The sequence below is a fragment of the Herpailurus yagouaroundi genome, unplaced genomic scaffold, assembly GCF_014898765.1.
Source record: "Herpailurus yagouaroundi ecotype Mexico unplaced genomic scaffold, PumYag 197, whole genome shotgun sequence".
NCBI lineage: Eukaryota > Metazoa > Chordata > Mammalia > Carnivora > Felidae > Herpailurus > Herpailurus yagouaroundi.
The window spans coordinates 21,704,961-21,725,416 of NW_024412428.1; the positions used below are offsets into that span (position 1 = coordinate 21,704,961).

At 36.2% G+C, this 20,456-nt stretch overlaps 1 protein-coding gene across 6 annotated transcripts in view; it reads right to left on the reverse strand.

Annotated features, from left to right (window-relative positions):
• Positions 1 to 1,470: 1,470 nt before the first annotated feature.
• Positions 1,471 to 20,456, reverse strand: part of FNDC3A (fibronectin type III domain containing 3A) — a 146,020-nt gene continuing 127,034 nt past the window's right edge. For 4 of the 6 annotated variants that reach the window (XM_040448402.1, XM_040448401.1, XM_040448400.1 and 1 more), the window contains 8 exons: positions 20,247 to 20,422; positions 18,668 to 18,781; positions 17,635 to 17,784; positions 17,250 to 17,533; positions 16,938 to 17,150; positions 13,971 to 14,137; positions 11,772 to 11,899; positions 3,711 to 4,025 (listed from right to left, as the gene is read on the reverse strand). In XM_040448402.1, coding sequence (XP_040304336.1) covers positions 3,711 to 4,025; positions 11,772 to 11,899; positions 13,971 to 14,137; positions 16,938 to 17,150; positions 17,250 to 17,533; positions 17,635 to 17,784; positions 18,668 to 18,781; positions 20,247 to 20,422 — 1,547 coding nt within the window. Of the gene's footprint in view, positions 4,026 to 11,771; positions 11,900 to 13,970; positions 14,138 to 16,937; positions 17,151 to 17,249; positions 17,534 to 17,634; positions 17,785 to 18,667; positions 18,782 to 20,246; positions 20,423 to 20,456 lie in introns of all 6 variants that reach the window. The other 2 variants (XM_040448399.1, XM_040448404.1) reach the window with 2 other exon arrangements.

Below are 20,456 nucleotides of genomic sequence, written 5' to 3' on the forward strand. Positions count from 1 at the left end.
AGCCTGGAGCCTGTTTCCGATTCTGTGTCTTCCTCTCTCTCTCTGCCCCTCCCCTGTTCATGCTCTGTCTCTCTCTGTCCCAAAAAAATAAACGTTGAAAAAAAAAAGTGTACATGAAAACAGAATATTTGAAAAGCTCTTAAAAATATGAGGCATTCTCATCACCTATACTGATGGTAGAGGTTAGGTTACAGAATGACTGGTTTTAGGTTTTGGAGAATCATTTCTTCTGTAATCTGTCTGATTAAGCCACCACACACAGGAGATCTTCCTACAGAGAATGTTTATGGTGAGAACCATCATGTGACCCATGGAGTTCGAACATGATGTATAAAATTCCTTTTCCAAACCACAGGAAAAAAAAAAAAAGACATGCAACACTGTTAATCGGTATCAGTCTTCTCAAGGCTGGATTCATACTTAGTTGCCTTTGTGATGTCCCTATATTCAAAATCACTCTTCCCCAGCCTAACACTTTAAACTTGTGGTACCTGCAAAGATGAGAAAAAAAAGGGAGGCAAACCAAGACAGACTCTCAACTAGAGAACAAACTGATGGTTACCAGAGTTAGACAGATGATACGGATTAAGGAGTGCACATGTGAGCACCAAGTGATGTATGGAAGTGTTGAATCCCTGTGTTGTCTACCTGAAACTATTACACTGCATGTTAACTGAAATTAATTTTTTAAAAAATATTGGAGACAGAGTGCGAGTGGGGGAGGGGCAAAGAGAGAGGGAGACACAGAATCCAAAGCAGGCTCCAGGTTCTGAGCTGTCAGCACAGAGCCCGATGTGGGGCTCAAACCCATGAACCATGAGATCATGACCTGAGCCAAAGTCAGATCTCAATCGACTGAGCCACCCAGGCAACCCTGAAATTTAAATAAAAGCTTAAAAAAAAGGTTCATCCCCATTTGAGATTTGTGGATGGAAATTTTAACAGGGGATAAGAGGGTACACAGAATTTTCAGGCACGTGCAAGAATTCTCAGGCATGAGTTGAGCTTTCTGGCATGGTATTGTAGGTGGGCATGTTGAACTCCCTGGTGGAGGAAGACCTGGGGGCACATAACAGTGCCAGTATGAGGAAGGTGCTAGGCCCCTGGAGGTGGGAGAAAGAAGGTACTAGGAAATAGACAAAGAATGCAGGAAAGGCATGGAAAGGTCAGAGATTTCCTTTCCAATGAGAACTTTACCTCAGAGCCATCTTTACTTATATATGTAAAGGAAGCAAGATATCTAGAGATTTACACAAAATCAAGTCACTAGGATAAAGCTTCTAATTGTATTCTTTAATCTACTGGATGTTACCTTCTTGAATATGGGGGTTTTCTCATGCTGAAGAGTTGAATACTGCTCAAAACAAAACAAAACAAAAAACCTGTTGTAAGACCATTGCAAGAAGGGAGATCTTAACATTTCTTTCTCTGAAAGGCAAGTAATGAGTGTTTATGAATACAATAAACATATCTCAAAAAAGAATGATACAACTTTTATTTTCCATGGATTTTAAAGACACTTTTGCTACATAGTTATGTATTTTTATGAGATTATATTTTTTCATTTGTATGAAGTTCAACCTTATACAATTTTAAGGTGATATGTTTGGTAGTGTATCTATAATCTTTAAAAAGTTTAGAGTTTTTGGAATGTACAGTATATGAGGTAAAATCAAGATTACATTAAAAATTGTTTTCTCCTCTGCACTGATTTTGCAGCGAGGCTCAAATGGCAAGTACACTATTAAATGACATTTACTATCAAAAATAGGAGTTCATTTGAGTTACTATGAAAAACATAAGCCACTGTAACCGCCACAGTGGCATATTTTACCATTTTAGACATTCAACTATATAGAAATCTCTGGGCTATTACACTCAAACTCATTTGTACTGCCAAATGTGGCACTTTTAAGAAGTTTCTAGAAAATAATCGCAATCACTGTTGTTTTGGGGGAAAGTTAGCCTATACATGAGATTAAATTTAAATAAAATGTAAACATACAGTATATTATAGTGACAGATCATTCTTAACACTTGGAAAGGCCAAGTTTATCCATTTCTTTTTTGAACAAAGGTTAATGTTTTTTCTACAGCACAGATCATTTGACATAAAACAATTACAATACATGCCCATTTCTAATATAAGAGAAATTCTTCAGAGATCTTCAAAGCACAAAACATAGGTCCTGTTTTCAAAGACTGACAGAAGTGCTTAGTAATCACTAAAATGCTACCCTCAGCAACTAAAAATTAGTGATTCACTATCCTAAAATTCAAATAATAAATTAAAAAGGCTAGTTACAAGTGTTTTACAGATAACAGATGTGATAAAACAAGAATTTTAGATAGTTTCATTACAAACTATTATTACTGGCAGTCATTGACATCTATGCAAGATGTACAACGTGATACTTGACAAAATTCAATCTGATCATCCAATAACTCACAAATGCAAGCTCACAAAACATTAATGAATTATGCAATTGCAAAGTGCTCTAATGCAACATTAACCACATGCAATCAACAATTTGGAACAGTATCCAGACAGACATTACATTAAACATTAGTTTTTCAAGAAAGAAAGCAGCTTGAAGTTTACTGGTGCAAATTAATTTTGTCTTCAGATTTGGTGTCCCAAACAAAAAGGTTAGGTTTGATTATGAATTCTGATGGTGATGGCAGTAGTTATGGGAGAAGCAGCAAAACTTATGGGAGTTCTTCAAAATTAGCCTGTACCAGATACATGGAGTGAGAGTGTGTGTGTGTGTGTGTGTGTGTGTGTGTGTGTGTGTGTGTGTGTATTTTTACACTTGGTATGTATAGTTTATATATATGCCGTATATGTACGTGTGTATGTCCTTATACACACACATATAGTTCAAAGGCTCACAAAAACCAAATTAAGTAGGTTTGAAATTTCAGAGTTGAGTATGATTACTTTTTAAAAAGTATCTATAAGCCCTCTGTTCTCTTCCATGTTCTCAAGACTTGAAGAGGTGCTTTTTAAGTAAACATTAAAATATTTTTAGGCCAAGTAAACTGTCTGTGCTTTCTTTAAGTGACTTATCTGTGAATTCATGAATATATATTTGTAATGAAGAACTCCACATTTATCAAACAAGAAGTTTCTTTTTTTCATGCATATTCTTTCATCCAGTTTTTGTCTGCTAAGCCCCTCCAGTTATTCATCATAATCCCACTTACCAAATAATTAAGACAAATGAGGAGGTAGAAATATAGCACTAGATTGCTTTCACAGCATCAGACTTTAACATTTTTTTTATAGCATGTTAGTGTAAATTTTCATCATTTTGAATTTTTCACTAGGTAATATCTTTAAAACAAACAGATCAGGTTGTCACTGTTACACTCATGCTGACTGGTCAATATACCAATTATATATTGTTGCCTCTTAGAAAATACGTTTTACAAGAAGGCATGTAAAAAAAAAAAAAAAAGAAAAAAGAAAAAAAAGGAAAGAAAAAAGTCCCAACCAAAAAACCAAAAATTGCTATTTCTGTGGCTTGCATTCTAATAAGGTGCCAGCCTCTACCTAATGATATAAGCATTGAAAATGGCAAAAAATGATGTATTATAGTCTCAATGCCAGTGCTAAATGCCACTGTTTTTGTAAAAGCAATACAGAAATAATTTTAGTACATGACAAAATAAAATGTAATACAGTATTAAAAAATAAAGTTATATTTTCACTTGATTACAAAGTACTGAATGATAAAGGCAATCAAAATGGAAAAGAAAGCAAACAGCACGAGGATGACTGCGGCACATTGCTCATCACTCAGCGCCCGCCGGGTCCTCGTGCTCTCCACAGTGTCTCTGTCGGTGCTGGCTGGTGGGTCAGTCCTCTGAGAGGTGAAGAGCACTGTTGTGCTGTAGGGACCTACTAGGTCCTGATGCCCCACAGGGTCTTGGCACTGGCGAATGGCACACACACGGAAACGATATTCACAGTTCAGCTGAAGGCTTGAATACCGGAATGAAGAGTCGGGACCTTTGTAAATCTGTTAATAAGATGGTAAAGAAGGATTATGTGTGAAGGCTAGGCAGAAAACCTATTTTACAACTGGCTAGTTTTAGAAGTATTTCTGACATGAAAGCTGACATGACATTAAACTTTTTAATGACATTTAAAAAATACCTAACTTTACATTAAAGAGCTTATCCACCGTTTAAGGGCAAGAGAAACTGGAAAAGTGAGGATGTGACATCCATCCTCACAGAACTTACAGACCAGTTAAGGAGAGATTTGCCTCCAAAGTAGCTACAGAACAAGCTAATTCAGCCCACATGCATTTCCCTAGTTTCTTCAACTGTTAAGAAGTCAAACTTTTGTGAAACCATTCCATGAAAGGAGAAACCATGCTCCTTCATTAGATCTTTGCAAAAGTGGTTTCTGTCAATTTCAAACATTTGCTGAAACGATGAATGAATGAATAAGGGGAACTTTCTATAGGTGTCTATGGCAAATTATTTCATAAACTTTAAGAAATCACTTACAAACACAGAATTGGATGTTAAAACTCAACTCCTCTGACCATCCCTTAGAAAGGAAAGAACAAGAATAGAATGCCATGGATTTTCAAGAGTGTGCTAATGATTCAGAGTGTTATCTACTGGAATTGATCACCCCTGGGTCCAAGCACTGTTTTGCTACTTCACACTCTATGTGATCTTAGACCAGTTACCTTAGTACAGTAAGCATATTATTATCTTGTATGGTAATTATAAGAATGAAACAAGTATTTGTGAAAGCACTTAGCACAGTGCCCAGCACATAGCACATGTTCAATACATGGAAACTATCGGGGGTCCCTGGGTGGCTCAGTTGGTTAAGGATCTGACTTCAGCTCAGCTCAGGTCAGAATAGGATCTCACAGCTCGTGAGTTGGAGCCCTGTGTCAGGCATTCTTTCTGCCCCTCCCCTGCTTGCATTCTGTCTCTCTCAAAAATAAATACGCATTAAAAAAAAAAACTATATGGAAGCTATCATTTCTACTAATGAGTTCCTTCCCTCATTCTATCAATGAGAAAACCAAGGCTCATTAGTGACTGCCCAACTGAGTTTTTCCAGCTAGTTGGTGGGCTGTAAGTTGGATCAACCCAAACCTGACGTAGCATTCTTTCAAGCAATTTTAGCTGCCTCATTTGTATCTATGTTGTAAATCTAATTTTTACGTATTGATTTGCTTCCAAAGGAGCAAGGTTAAGAGCTTTGTCTCATTTTGTGTCTTTGGAATCCAGCACATAATAGGTAAAGGACGCTAGATTAGTGAATTATTGACCATGTATACGTCAAAATGTATCAGTGGATGCTGCGAATATATAAAGGAGCTTTTACTGAAGGAAGTAAGACTTAGATGGTGAAGCAAAGAAAATGATAAATATACATTAGTTCTGAGGATGCAGATGAGCAATACAAGGGGTGTAAATGTAGTAATGTTCATGTCTGGACTGTGGTAAGAGGAGTAACGTCAGTAAATCAGAAGACAGTATTAGAAAGCAGTGTCAAAAAGTACACATATGATGAGCCCAAAATAGTAAAAATAAAAAATATGTATTTGTCATATGTATATAATGGGTGGCATTTATTTGTCTTTAAAATTTTCTTTACTTTCCATTTGTCTCCAAATGGGCATGGTAATATAGTTACAGGAAAAAAGTCAACAAATGGTATGAGGGTGATAGGTGAAGAGATTTGACAGACAGGAGGAATATGTTCAGAACACTAGTTGGAAACTGGCATTTATCTATCTATCTATCTATCTATGTGATATTTAAACAGTGTTTGAGGACTCTTTTTTTTTTTTTTTCAACGTTTATTTATTTTTGGGACAGAGAGAGAGCATGAACGGGCGAGGGGCAGAGAGAGAGGGAGTCACAGAATCGGAAACAGGCTCCAGGCTCTGAGCCATCAGCCCAGAGCCCGACGCGGGGCTCGAACTCACGGACCGTGAGATCGTGACCTGGTTGAAGTCGCACGCTTAACCGACTGCGCCACCCAGGCGCCCCTTGAGGACTCTTAATCATAAAGCTGAATGAGGGATTAAAGGAGCTGGGCAGGATAGGGGCTCTTGTATGAAAACACAGGGATATGAGGTGTTAGTATAGTTTTTATGGATCACTTTTAGAAATGATTTTTATTTGAATAAGTTGGGAGGCAAAAAAAAAAAATTCTTTCAAGGGTTCAAAAAAGCTTGGGGACCAAAACTATGTTAGTATTTTTGACAATGATGAAGTGAAGAGTTTGGAGAGGAGAGATTGGGAGGAAAGATAATGAGGTCAAGTTTTCAATTTTGTGTTTCAGATGTTAGAAGGATATCTAAACAAAGAGCCATCTTATAGGTGACTGCAGATACAGGACTGAAGAAAACAGATAAACTTGCTAAAGCTAATTTATAAAAATGTTCATATATCTAAGTGAAGCTATTCAAAACAAGACTGAAGCTTGAGATAAGGAGGGTTAGTTAGGTCTGAGACTGAGAAATAAAAATTACGATGAAAAACACCATTTCCAGTCCCCCAGTTCCTACTGACAAGGGAAGATTGTTGTGATCTTAGTAAACAGAAAAGGGCAAGTAAAACTCAAAAATTCATAATTTTTGGCCTGTAGCTATTACTCACAGATGACTTATAATTACATATAGTTAAAATAAAACAAAAAAAGTTCTTTATATTTGCTATCAATAAACTATCCATTTTATAGGATAAGTATGGCAAATATTAATGCAGATTTACAGTTAAAATGGCAGGTAAGAGATTATGGTTTTCACTTTGCATTTTAATCGAGAAATGCATACTAAATTTAAGCTTATGATGTTTGTGCATGTTTAGCTGGCTAAGAACTTATGCCAATTGCAACAGAATTTTATAGGAAAATTTTTAAAGAATGTTTAGATTTTCATAAATTGGTATTTGTCCTTATTTTAGCTTTGTGAATATGTCACAGCATGAAGAAAATAACAATTGTAGAACAGGGGCCAATAAAAATGAAACCAGTTTCTCTCCATATCTACATTCTAAAAGCCTATTTGGTTGGCTAGATGAATTCACCAAGTACTCATACAAAAATATAAAATAGTCCTTTGTTATTTTTTTAATTTTTTAATGTTTATTTTTGAGACAGGAGAGACAGAGCATAGCAGGGGAGGGGCAGAGAGAGAGGGAGACACAGAATCTGAAGCAGGCTCCATGCTCTGACCTGTTAGTACAGACCCTGACGCGCGGCTCGAACTCACAAGCTGTGAGATCATGACCTGGGCCAAAGTCGGACGCTCAACCAACTAAGCCACCCAGGTACCCGAGTCCTTTGTTATCTTTTAAGGATGAGTGAACATTTTTACTATCAAAGATAACCACTTCTGAAGTTATCATTATAAAGGAACAATCTTTTTAACTATTTCAACTTTTTGTGGATGTTACACATCCACAATCTGATTTTATCCTGAGTAATATGCACAGTATATATTATTTATAGCAGTTAGTATTAGACAATGATTTTAACAATACATTGTTTTTAGGCCGAGTACAGACTTGTTTAAACCTTTCCTTATGGTTATTACGCATTTGATTACATTTAAAAGTAATTATTCCTTATGACACATAGTAAGGCATATGTTGCCATGTAATTTGTTACATATTGTCATGTCACCCTCTGTAATCTGTGAATAATACTATTGCAGATACTTATTTCGTAGTGATCAATACATAAAGAGAACAGTAAAAACCCCTTAAAACTAATGAATGTAGACAGCCACATAGCTCGTCTGTATCCTTCCTCTCTCTTATTGCTGAGGGAGTTATAAGTGAACTTGGAGATTCCAGAGCAGTTAAGTTTATTGTGCATAAGTACCACTTAGAACTTAAACAAACAAACAAACAACAACAAAAAAGGAAAACAATCACGGTCCCAGCTCTTATGACATTCAGGTTCATGAGGTCTGTATGCCACTCTGAGGTGCAGTTTTTGGGAATGTAAGTTCAGAAGTTAAAGAATAAAAGAAGTTGTACAGAATCCAACAGGCCACTGTCACAGCATCCATTCTCCCAACACTACCAACATTTTTGATGGGGTATCAAACTCTCCCTTATCCAATCCATGTATTGGGAGAAGCTGGCCTCATTAACTCCAGAGCAGGCCTCTGGTTGGCTTAAACCCTGAAACAGTCATTCATTCAGGAATGGCTTTGCAATTTAAGTGCTTTCTTTTCCCTGAATGTGAATGAGGGACAGTAAGTTCCTTATGGCTACGGGCAGCCACTGAAGACTATGAGAAAAACCATGCCCCTGACAACTTCATTGAGCTTCTGAATCACAGAATCCTGAAGCCTGCTTACCTTCAGGCATCTCCCTCAGAGGATTTACACTTGATTGCACCAGTCTGAGTTGGTTTTCCCGGTACTTGCAACATAATGAGCTGTGACACAAAAGTGTCTTAGGTACAGACTCCCAGGTTGGTTGATCTGTTGTGAAAGTGACTCTACTGTCCCCCAGGATTTTTTACTTCATCTTTTATACTACTCGAAATGTCATTTTGGTAAAAGAGCACTTACTTGCTTTTAAAAATGTATACACCTCTGAGGGGATTACAGAACCCGTAGATACTTGCCTTTGGTATGAATCTTCCCAAGCAAATAGTTTTTCTCCTAATGCCACTAAGGTCAGCTACCCTGTGTATATGGGAGTTATGATGTGTGTCAGACGTGGAGGCACGAGTCAGAGGGAGAGTGTATTGTAGAGAACGGGGCAGTTTTAGGTGAGGTCCTACAGAAAGGGGCACCGAGTAGCAAGAAGGCAGCAAAGGGTTTTCTTAAAGCTGATCAAAGAAGGATGAAGAAAGGGAAGAATACAACAAAATCAATGTGTTTCTATTCTTCCCTTCTTTGTCCCAAACTTTTAAGTTTAGCCCAGCGTCATAAGTACTTGCTGCCAGGCGAATTTGCTTCTAGACCCCCAATCCCAGCAATATTATAGGTTAGACAGATTTTTTATAGGCTCGTTTAGAAACTCAACCCACAACTTATACATAATAATCCCTTCTTAAAAACATCAGCTGTTCCTACTGCTGTGGAATAAGACCCACCAGGACCTGGCCTCTTTAGCCACATACTCCATTCTTGAGTCTTACTCAAGTCACACTTAAGTTCATGGTTCCTTCTAAGCTCACCAGTGCCGCCATGCCTCCTCTTACTTAAATGGCACTCCTTTTAGAAAATATTCCAGAAGTCCAGGTGGAATAAATCATTCCTTTTTGTAAAATAGGTTTTATCTTTATCATGACCTTTTATTTGTTTGGCTATGTAAAATGTCACGACTATAAAATTTTTGCTTGCTTGTTATATTCTAAACAACTTTCTTAAAATCAAAACAGTAACCTATTAGTACCATAACCACCCCCCATAATTCCTTAAACATAGTATTTAATTCATACGTATTGATTATCAAATAAATTTTATGTAAAATATTAAATTCCATGAATGAACCTGAATTCTTAAAAAACCCTTCAAACTTTTGGAGTATAACTTGCCAATCAACATTTAAGAGATTCAGATAAGCATATATATGATGATGTTCTAAGGAAATCAGTATTTTAAGTTTTATAGCATGCTTACAATCTAAAGTAAGTGAAAGTGATGACAGGATTGATTTAGCTTTTAAGTTAAATTAGAATTAGTATTGCTGTTTCATGTAGTGGTATGTTTATTAAAATTCATATACTACTCAAATCTGGGGTCCCTATTTCCTTTAAAAATATAATGCAATTACATTTTTGTAATATTAATTTTGCTTCCTCCTTGGAAGGAAACCTGCTTATCTGTAAATTATATTCAAATCTGATTATAATGTCAATTGCAGATGGCTTCATAAAGAAAAACAATCATATGCCAAATTTAATCTGACTCTTTGTGGAGCCTTTTGTAATTTCACTTAAGAAACTGCACTTCTAAGGGCACGTGGGTAGCTCAATTAAGCGCTGGACTTCGGCCCAGGTCGTGATCTTACGGCTTGTTGAGTTTGAGCCCCACGTTGGGCTCTGTGCTGATAGCTCAGAGCCTGGAGGCTGCTTCAGATTCTGTGTCTCCCTTTCTCTCTCTGCCCCTCCCCTGCTCACACTCTCTTTCTCTCTCAAAAATAAACATTAAAAAATAAAAATAAAAAAATAAAAAAAAGAAACTGCACTTCTATCCTTACAACTTGAAAGAAAAAATTAGATCTATATTGAAAAAATATTATGGGGTGCCTGGGTGGCTCAGTTGGTTAAGTGCCTGACTCTTGATTTCAGTTCAGGTCATGATCTCAGGGTTTGTGAGTTTGAGCCCCATGTTGGGTTCTGCATTGACAGCATGGAGCCTACTTGGAATTCTCTCTCTGCCCCTCCGCTGCTCGTGCTCTTTCTCAAAATAAATAAAATAAACTTTAAAGAAAAAAAGATAAATATTCTATTACTAATAGCTATAACAGTATGAGACTGAAATAAAACTGATGAATGACTAATTTTCTAGTGGGAAAAGAAAATACAAGACACTCAAAAGAAAACAACCTCACTTTTAAGAGCACTAAAAATAAAGAAGGTTGACACAGAAAAGGGAGAATCAGATGCAGTGTTTATAGAAATTAGGCTTTTGAGTTGCATAAAAACAACTTCTTTATAAAAGTTACAGTGAAAAAAAAAAAAGTTACAGTGAACACTGGCAGCTTCCTACTTCATCTCATCACTATTCATCATCTACCAGGAAGACATCTTTGAAATTTCTCAGCCATGTAGGTGACACTTCTGCTAGGCTTCCATAATGACTGAATATTGTCATATTTACAACACTGCATTATAATAATAATAACAGTAGTAGTAGTAATAATAATAGTAATAATAGTAATAGTAATAGTAGTAATAATAATAATAGTAGTAGTAATATGATGATGATGATGATGATGATGATGACGGAAGCCTCCCTAATGTCCTCTGCTTCTACCTGTGTCCCATTCTAGCCAAAATGACCTCGTGACTGATAATGTGACCACTCTGGTCAAAATCCTCCACTGGTTTCTCACTTTACATGGAGTGAAAGTCACAGTATGGCCTATAATGCCCTACGTATACCACTCACAGACCCCCTTTACCATTAACTACTTGACTTCATCTATTATTTTTCCCATTGCTCACACAACCCCATATTGGCCTCCTTGTTCATTAAATTTAACAAGCATGTTTTTGCACACCTACTGCTTCCTCTTCTTGGAACACTGTTCTCCCCATATTCACCTCCTTTGGGTCTCTGTTCCATTGTCACCTGATTGCCCTGTATGAAATAGTACTAGCTGTCTCTACCCGCAATGACAGCCTATTCCTGTTACCCAGTTTTATTTTTTCTCCACTGTACTTATCACTCTCTAAGATATACTGATATAGATTATATCGAATATAAGATACATTTGCTTTTAGTATCTCTTTTTCTACTGAATGTAAGCTTCACAGAGGCAAGAACTTTTTGTACAGCGTTATATATCCTGAGTGCCTGGCATACAGTTAAATACATTCTTGCCAAATCAATGAATAATCTGTTAAATATATAGTTCACACTTAAAATATTTTGAATCCTGAGATACTGTGTAGTTATAATCTTTGGAACACGGCAAATACTAAATAAATGTTTTTAAATTAGAAGATAAAGACAGTCAAATCTTGCATTGCCAAGTGCATTAAAATGAGAAATAAAAATAAGTTATCCACAGAATTACATTTTAGCACATACCTGTTTAAATTCTGAATCTTTTCCCAACATAACTTGAAGACTGTAAATAACTGGATCACCTTTCATTGGCTGTAAACACTCCCATGTAAGTTCACAAATGTGATCATTTACTTTCTCTATTTTGGGAGCTGTAGAGAACAAATACAAATAAAATCTACTCTACTTGATTTTTAATTTGGCACATCACACAGACACTTGTTTTAATCAAAATCAACAAACATTTAAAACCCAGTTATATACTTGAAATAAATATCAATGAATTTTTGAAATTTGCAGAGAAATGGTTAATGTTCCATTCTTATTATCTCCAGGCCATATAATCTACGGGTGCCACAATGGCCAGACTGACTAAAGGATCTGTCAAGGGAAGCACTGTTTTCATTGAGCTAAAAGGCCAATAGAAACAACGTCAATGATGCTTCTAAGGGCATAACTAGAACATGACATTTTGTAATTTAAGAAATCTCCTAAGAGGGTAAGTTGAAAAATACTCCTAGCTGCTTGACATAAGACTGTTTCACTCCATGTTGGGATATAGAGGGTTAAAATCAGCAATCTTCTTAAGGTTAGTACACACTAAATTGGATGAGAGAACAGAAAAATGACTCAGTAAAACTCCATCAACATTATTAGAAAGTTTGTCAAGAACAGTCCTGCTAACTATGGATCTGCTTAATAAATGACATATTTCAAGTACATGATCCAGGAAACTGTACTAGAAATCTGTGTGAGTTGTCCTCTGTGTGAGGAATGTTAGCGATTTTGGCTAAATACACAAAGTGTAATCCTTGCCAGGGTCATTTTATTTTTTAAAGGTTTATTTTGAGAGAGAGACAGAGAATATGAATGAGCAAGCAGGGGAGGGGCAGACAGAGGGAGAGAGAAAACCATGCAGGCTCCATGCTGTCAGTGCAGAGCCGGAGAATGGGCTTGATCCCACAAATGGTGAGATCGTGACCTGAGCTGAAATCAAGTTGGATGCTCAACTGACGGAGCCACCCAGACGCCCCAGTCAGGGTCGTTTTAAAATAAGAACCCTTCTAGGGGTGCCTGGGAGTCAGTTGAGTGTCTGACTCTTGATTTCAGCTCAGGTCATGATCCCAGGGTCATAGGATCAACCACCCTGATGAACTCTGCACTGAGTGTGGAACCTGCTTAAGATCCTCTCCTCTGCTCGCTCTCTCTCTCTCAAAAAAAAAAAAAAAAAAAAAAAAAAAAAAAAAAAAAAAAAAAAAAAAGAACCCATCTAAAAATTAATTTTAAAGATATTTGTACATACAACTGAAAGTGTGTAAATTAAGATTTAAAAGTTCAAGTTAACTAGGGGCACCTGGGTGGCTCAGTCAGTTGAGTGTCCGACTTCAGCTCAGGTCGTGATCTTGCAGTTTATGGGTTCAAGCTCTGTATCGAGCTCTGTGCCAACAGCTTGGAGCCTGCTTCAGATTCTGTGTTTCCCTCTCACTCTTTACCCTTCTCCTGCTTGTGCTGTCTCTCTCTCAAAAATGAATAAGCATTAAAAAAATAATTCAATTTAACTAAGAATGTATTTATGTTGTGCTTAACAGACAACCTGGCTCTCTCCCCGAAATATGAATGAATGAAACAGTAACAACTCAAAACAATTTGAGTTTGTGATTTTTTTTCTTTAAAAAATTTTTGTTTTAATATTTTTATTTGAGAGAGAGAGAGAGAAAGAGACAGTGCACAAGTGGTAGAGGGGCAGAGAGAGAAGGAGACACAGAATCTGAAGTAGGCTCTAGGCTGCAAATTGTTGGCACAGAGCCTGATGCGGGGCTTGAACTCACGAGTTGTGAGATCTCGACCAGAGCTGAAGTCGGACACTTAACCGACTCGACTGAGCCACCCAGGTGCCCCTGTGACTTTTTTCCTTAGTAACAACAGCAGAAACATTAAATGACCCTATTAGAAAACCAGTATATCTATTCAGTTTAGTATTTTTATGCTAGATTATTAAAAATAGTGACAAAACCCAGTGCTCATCTGAGTATCAATGTGCTAGATAAAAGAGCTTCTATTTTGAGTAAAACTCTCAGTAGATAGGCTTGTCTATATAATTTCTTTTTTATAATTTATGTTGGACACATATTGGACAATAAATTGTAATAATAGCACATAAAATTGTTTATGAACGTCCATTTAAAATTTATTACTAAAAAAAAATAATGATGTATAACTTACCTTTCAAGGCAGCTGGGACAGATTTTGGAGTAGTAAAAATATATTCTTGAGAGAGAGGACCTTCCCCTGCTTCATTACAAGCTTGAATACAGAATTTATAGGATGTTGACTCATTAAGTCTTTGTACTTTGTATGTATGACATGGACCTCTATATAAGGATACAAACCTAAAATGGAAATGACTCTTATTAAAAATAAACCTTGACTACACTACAAAAAATTTTTAAAAACTATTAAAAAAGTAGAGCTGGGACACTATTCAGAAGTATAAATTGCTCCTAGACATTAATGTCACTCCAAATAAATATTTTTTTCATCAAATGATGAAAATCATAGGATTGGTAAATTTCCTAATTTTGATATGGTTTCCTGAAAATTTATTGTTAAGTTTTGTATCCAATCATTGTTAAATTTTCAGGCTTCTGGTACAGTTTCGTTTCTGATTGCCATTTTTTAAAGATACATTTTTAGGGGCACCTGCGTGGCACAGTCGGTTAAGCATCCGATTTCAGCCAGGTCACGATCTCGCGGTCCGTGAGTTCGAGCCCCGCGTCAGGCTCTGGGCTGATGGCTCAGAGCCTGGAGCCTGTTTCCGATTCTGTGTCTCCCTCTCTCTCTGCCCCTCCCCCGTTCATGCTCTGTCTCTCTCTGTCCCAAAAATGAATAAATGTTGAAAAAAAAAATTTAAAGATACATTTTTAAAGATACTCAGAACACGACAATTTTCATTACAGTCTTAGGCATATAATTTATTATAAAAAAGAAAATCTTCAATTTCCAGGTATAATTTTAGATGACTGGTGATGTTTTCTAGAGATTTACATAGCAGTATGAAAGAATATAAAATTAGCCATAAATTATCCACCTGAACTGTTTGATGGGAAAGTTTAACATCATATATGTCACCTATAAGTTCAATGTTCCCCAATATTTTTGATTGGCTGTTTGAAAATTTTTGGAAATTGGGGAATGAATAATGGATTGCTCACATAGTTCTAAAGAGTCTGAAAACTGCAGTCAAGGTTAAAAATGAAGAAATAGTTAATGACCTGAAGTAACAGTATTTCTAAGAAGCAGTAATTAGATAAGCCTGGCCTTTTTAGTCTCCCAATTTTTTTTTAAAGGGTAGGGGAAAAAAAACGAGTTGCAACCACTATTGGAAAAGTGAAACAATGATAAAACCTGTAGTCAGGAAACAGCTGAAATAGCATTCTGATATTATCCCACAGCAAATGTAAGTAGTTGTGAGAAATCAAAGGTAAAGAGTATAACTAAAGATATTAAATTGATTTAATTTATTAAATTTATATAGTAAACTTACAACACCATAAAAGGTTTCTTAAATATATTTTCCACAGCCAGCAGCCATATTCACACCCTACAACTCTCCAGATGCTAAATATTAACTAAGCTTAACATTCTGTAATAGAATACAGCCTAATAATAATGGAAATCTTTATTCTACTCCATTTCCAACAAACATTAATTAGATCCATTTCCAGGAAACCTTCTTGCATTACCCTAATGCAATGAAATGCTAGAAAGGGGATGAAACTAATTTAAAGAATTCACCCAATGATAATAACATACATTAAAGATAAATGGCTACACAGAAAATCTGTGGCAAAGAACCTCCTTCTAGAGATAGGGCTTTACAAATGTACATAAAATTCTGCCAAGAACAAAGGCTGACTAACATTCATAGAGGCACAGAAAATGATCAGTACTGTTTGCTCTGTGTAATGCTCTTACTGGATATATAGTATGTTTAATTCTGTATGTTATTTTATTTTATTTTATTTTATTTTATTTTATTTTATTTTATTTTATTTAAAAAAAAAATTTTTTTTAACGTTTATTTACTTTTGAGACAGAGAGAGACAGAGCATGAACAGGGGAGGGTCAGAGAGAGAGAGGGAGACACAGAATCCGAAGCAGGCTCCAGGCTCCGAGCTGTCAGCACAGAGCCTGATGCGGGGCTCGAACTCACGAACCGTGAGATCATGACCTGAGCCGAAGTCGGACGCTTAACCGACTGAGCCACCCAGGCGCCCCTCTGTATGTTATTTTAAATGTAGAAGTCTTTCTGAGAGTACTTATGTACAATTACCATGAATATTCCATTACTGAATGTCTGATTAAGATACAAACATGTACAATACAAAAAACAAAGTGGGAAAACCTTGGGAAAAACTACTTCTAGTACTCTGAATCCATCAGGTATGCGAATTGTTTCTTATAAACTGAGTGAAAAGCAAAATTTGAATTCTTAAAATATTACAGTAACACTTGTAGGGAGGATATATGGCATTATTTACATCGGATATAATGTCAGTAAACAGCCTCAGATTTGCATTTGAATAATTTATACTACAAATATTTTGAGTAACATTATAATTCAAATGCATGATTTAGTAGGACAGTATATGGCATGGATATAATGAAAATATAAAGGATGGCAGCATAGACAAGAACCTGAGTAGCGAGGGGACAGGCTAATAATCTGAGTCTAACCAAGATCTGACACTGAGGAAATGAACTGTACTGACTCAGTGTGAAGGTCCTGTGACGGGTGCGGAAGAAAGTGAGACATAACCTGTGCCCGCAAAGATCTCAGAGGCCTTACACCAATTAATCATGTACTGTTAAAACTGCCTCTGCTGGAAATAAGTGTTGAAGAGCTGGTTTTGTAGCAAAGAGTATGTTTCTTTTACATGAAAGAGTAAATGGGTTAGAGAGCCAAAGAATAGCCAATTTAATTTTTCTCTCAGCATCCCGCTCACAAGCTACAAGCGGGAAATCTTCATTATATCTTCTGGTGTTTTGAAAATAGCACACTTGAAATTATCTCTTATGAAAATTCTAACCTTGTTTTTGAAAATTTATTTTGTTTACCTCTACTTTTTATTGAAGTTTATACACTTAAGACCTAAGAAACTATATGAAGAACCAATTACAAACACCTACCTTCCATTCTTGTCCTCCATCTGAAGGTGGTACTGAATAGAATCTGCTGACAGTGATTTTGGGGTTCCTTCTCCCCACTTCAGCTTAAGGTTCTGGTGGCTGAAGGCAACACATTCCAGACGAGGTGGGTCAGGAGGGAGGGGCTTAGTTTTTAATTTTATCATGTGGCTGAAAGGACCAGCTCCAAGGCTATTCAAGGCTTGAATCCGTATTCTAAGTGCCACATTAAGGAAAAAAAAATTCGGTTATGATTATTCTATTTAGAGTTTCTCTCTGGTCTAGGCAAAAATTAACATAGTTTTTAGAGTGTACCTGTATGTTGTATCTGGTTGCAAATTGTCTATAATATAGCTTGTAACCTTTCCCACTGCCAAAGGCTGTTTATCTCCAAAGTCGATGCTGTAGGCAAGGATTTCTGAACCATGGTCACAAGGCTTTTCCCAGCTTATTGCAAGGCATGTAGAAGGTGAATAATGAGGATTTTCTATATCATCATCACTTATTTCTTGAAGACAAGTCACAACAGCAGGAACTGATGGTGGAGTCACACAGGCTACTACTTCACTGAAAGGGCCTGCACCCACAACACTCAGAGCCTACAAATTAACAGAGCCCGTAAGTTAAAAAAACATGACCATCAAAATGCTCACAGAACACAAAAATCTGGCTAGAGTAACAAAGCCCGGACCACCTTTACCTGGACTCTGCAATAATAGGTGGTTGCTGGTGAAAGTCCTTTTAATTCATAACTGAGACCAGGCCCACAGTAACACATCTGCATACTTCCTTCAACGCCTCCCCACTCCAATCGATACTCAGTGACATCTGTTCCGTTACTCAAAGGGATCTTTAAATTAAAAAGAGGAAAAGGTCTTAAGTCTTGACACTGATTAGTTTTTAGGCACAAATGTTCTTTACCTGCACATATCAAACTGAATTGCTTTTGAATTTCTTTGAAATGTTCAAGTGGGATTAAAACTGTTTAATATTACATTTTTATTCATTAAGGTCACCTGAATTTAAGACTGATAAAAAAATATAACTTTGTTTTCAATTATAAGTAGAAATATGACTAAATCACTTTAGAAAGAGAATTTTAAGGTAAATATACTTCAATATAAATCTATTAAGTAATATAAATGTTAAATCATGTAAGGACATTTTCTTTGTTAAATTTCAAAGGAAACTGAAAATTTAATTATCATTACTGATTATTACTGTACATAATAAAACACAGTGGAAATAATAAATACAAGAGAAATAGTATTATACTAATCCCTATGAATGTTTGTTCTGAACATTAAGCTCACCAGTGGCTAAGTATCTTGGTAATGAGACACAAACAAAGCCTTTGAAAAAATACAAAGCACATCATGAACAAGAAACCATATACTTGTAATGCAAATATACCTTACTTAAATGCTTCAAAGCAAAAATTTTACTTTATAACACATGAACTTAAGTAGGCCTTACTGTTTGCATGATTTAGGAGGTTAAATGAATAGTATCTCGGGGCCCCTGGGTGGCTCAGTCAGCTCAGATCATGATCTCATGGTTTGTGGGTTCTAGCCCCGCATTGGGCTCTGCACTGACAATGAGGAGCCTGCTTGGGATTCTCTCTCCCTCTCAAAATAAATGAATAAACTTAAAAAAAAATGAATAGTATCTCTATTCTTTTATATGAACTATTCTAATTACTTAAGAGAGTAAGTCAATGGGAATTACAGTACCTCCCAATTCACTTGTGCACAAGTTGCAGATCTGCATGTAACTTGAGGGGGCTTGCACTGATCTGGTGGTCCAGGGGCTGTAGTAATATCACATTTTTCTGAAAATGGTCCAAACTAGAAAAACAAACATAACCAGCATTTTCATTTTTCACCCACAGATTGCACAGCTCTCCATAAATATTCACATACATAAATAAGTGCATAATCCTTCTCCTTCAAGACTGACTGGTCATAATAGAACTCTAAAAGCATTCATAGAAAGGAAAAAGATTTAATGATTATGGAAGTTACTATGTCAGGTATTTTTAAGTTTCATTTACTGTACTTTTTTCTCTTGTTCCTTTTCCTTTTTCCTTCATGACTGATTTTGTAAGAAGGGCAGGGCATTAGGGAATTAGGTACATGGAATAAGTCAGGAGAAATTATATGAGGAGTGAAGGAAAGGATACCAATTAAAGGCATGAAAAATGGTAGGCATAAATTATATCTTAAAATTTAGAATAGCTTTAAAAAGGGTATAAAATGTATACTCTCTGGAAGTGCAGAAAGCAAATTATTTACAATGATTGTCACAAATTATCAGAATCCTGAAAATACAGATTAAGTAAGTATTAAAGATGCTATCCCAGTGTACTGCAGCCTTGTGGGGCTGACAAGATGATAACTTCAGACAGAACACTATGACTTATGTAAGAACTGCCAAAAAGGACTGACATAAGAAATTTTAAGATAAGTTTACAGATACAGATACTGACCTTAGTTGGAGAATGGGACATAAAATAGTAAAGTTCACTAACATATGAAGTAATGGGAGGGGAGAGACTTGGCAGTTTAATTTTGTGAAATTATAGAGTAAGGAAACATAATGTTATTCAACTAAGACAAGAAATAACTGCTTTGTCCTGAGAGAATCTGTTTTAATGCAGAGATGAGAAATGTCCTGGTTGAGTGGAAAGGGCTTTGGCTCTGGAGTCTGACAGCCCTGAATCTGTGGCTTATCTCTGTCACTTCTTATTTGGGTGACTGTGGACAAGATGTTTAGTTTTTCTGAGCCCCAGCCTCCTCAGCTGTACAATGGAGATATCACCTGTTTTGTCCATTTTATGGAACTGTACAGATACACAGAGAATACTTTTTAAAAAGTCACATAAAGCCAGAAATGCTTAAAATATAAGTTATCTTTTCCTTAGGCAAAAAATGAATCACAATTAGTAGCCAAATAAAATAAATGCTGTATATAACCAGCCTCAAAAAACTTAATTATCCAAAGTATTTCATCTAATAGTTTTGTTCTTACTCTTTAACTTATTAAGTAAACCCTATTAGCATCACCTGAAAGGCAAACTTCAACCCAGCTAAAGTTCCGAGTGTCACAAATTATAAATGGGGTTTGAAAATACTGAGATTCTATAATAACTATCATCTATACAGACCTCTCTCTTATTTATCAATATAGGCTTATTAAAAACTGTAAAATTTGGAGTCACATGTTGAAAGCAAAATGGCTAACTAATGGGTGCAATTATGTATGTTCTGTGAACTACCACTGTGATTATAATTCAATCAGCAGTCTTCCTACCCCCATTTTGTTAGCTGCATGCAGTCTGAAGCTATAAGTCTTTCCAGGAAGAAGGTTGCTCACTGTACATTCTACTTCAGAACCTTGGTAAACTTCTCTGGGTTCATCTTTTTCTACAGGAGACATCTCCACACCATAGCAGAAAATGGGTGATCCACCATCAACCAGAGGGGGTCCTAAAGGTGGAAAGATTTATCCAATTTAACAAAA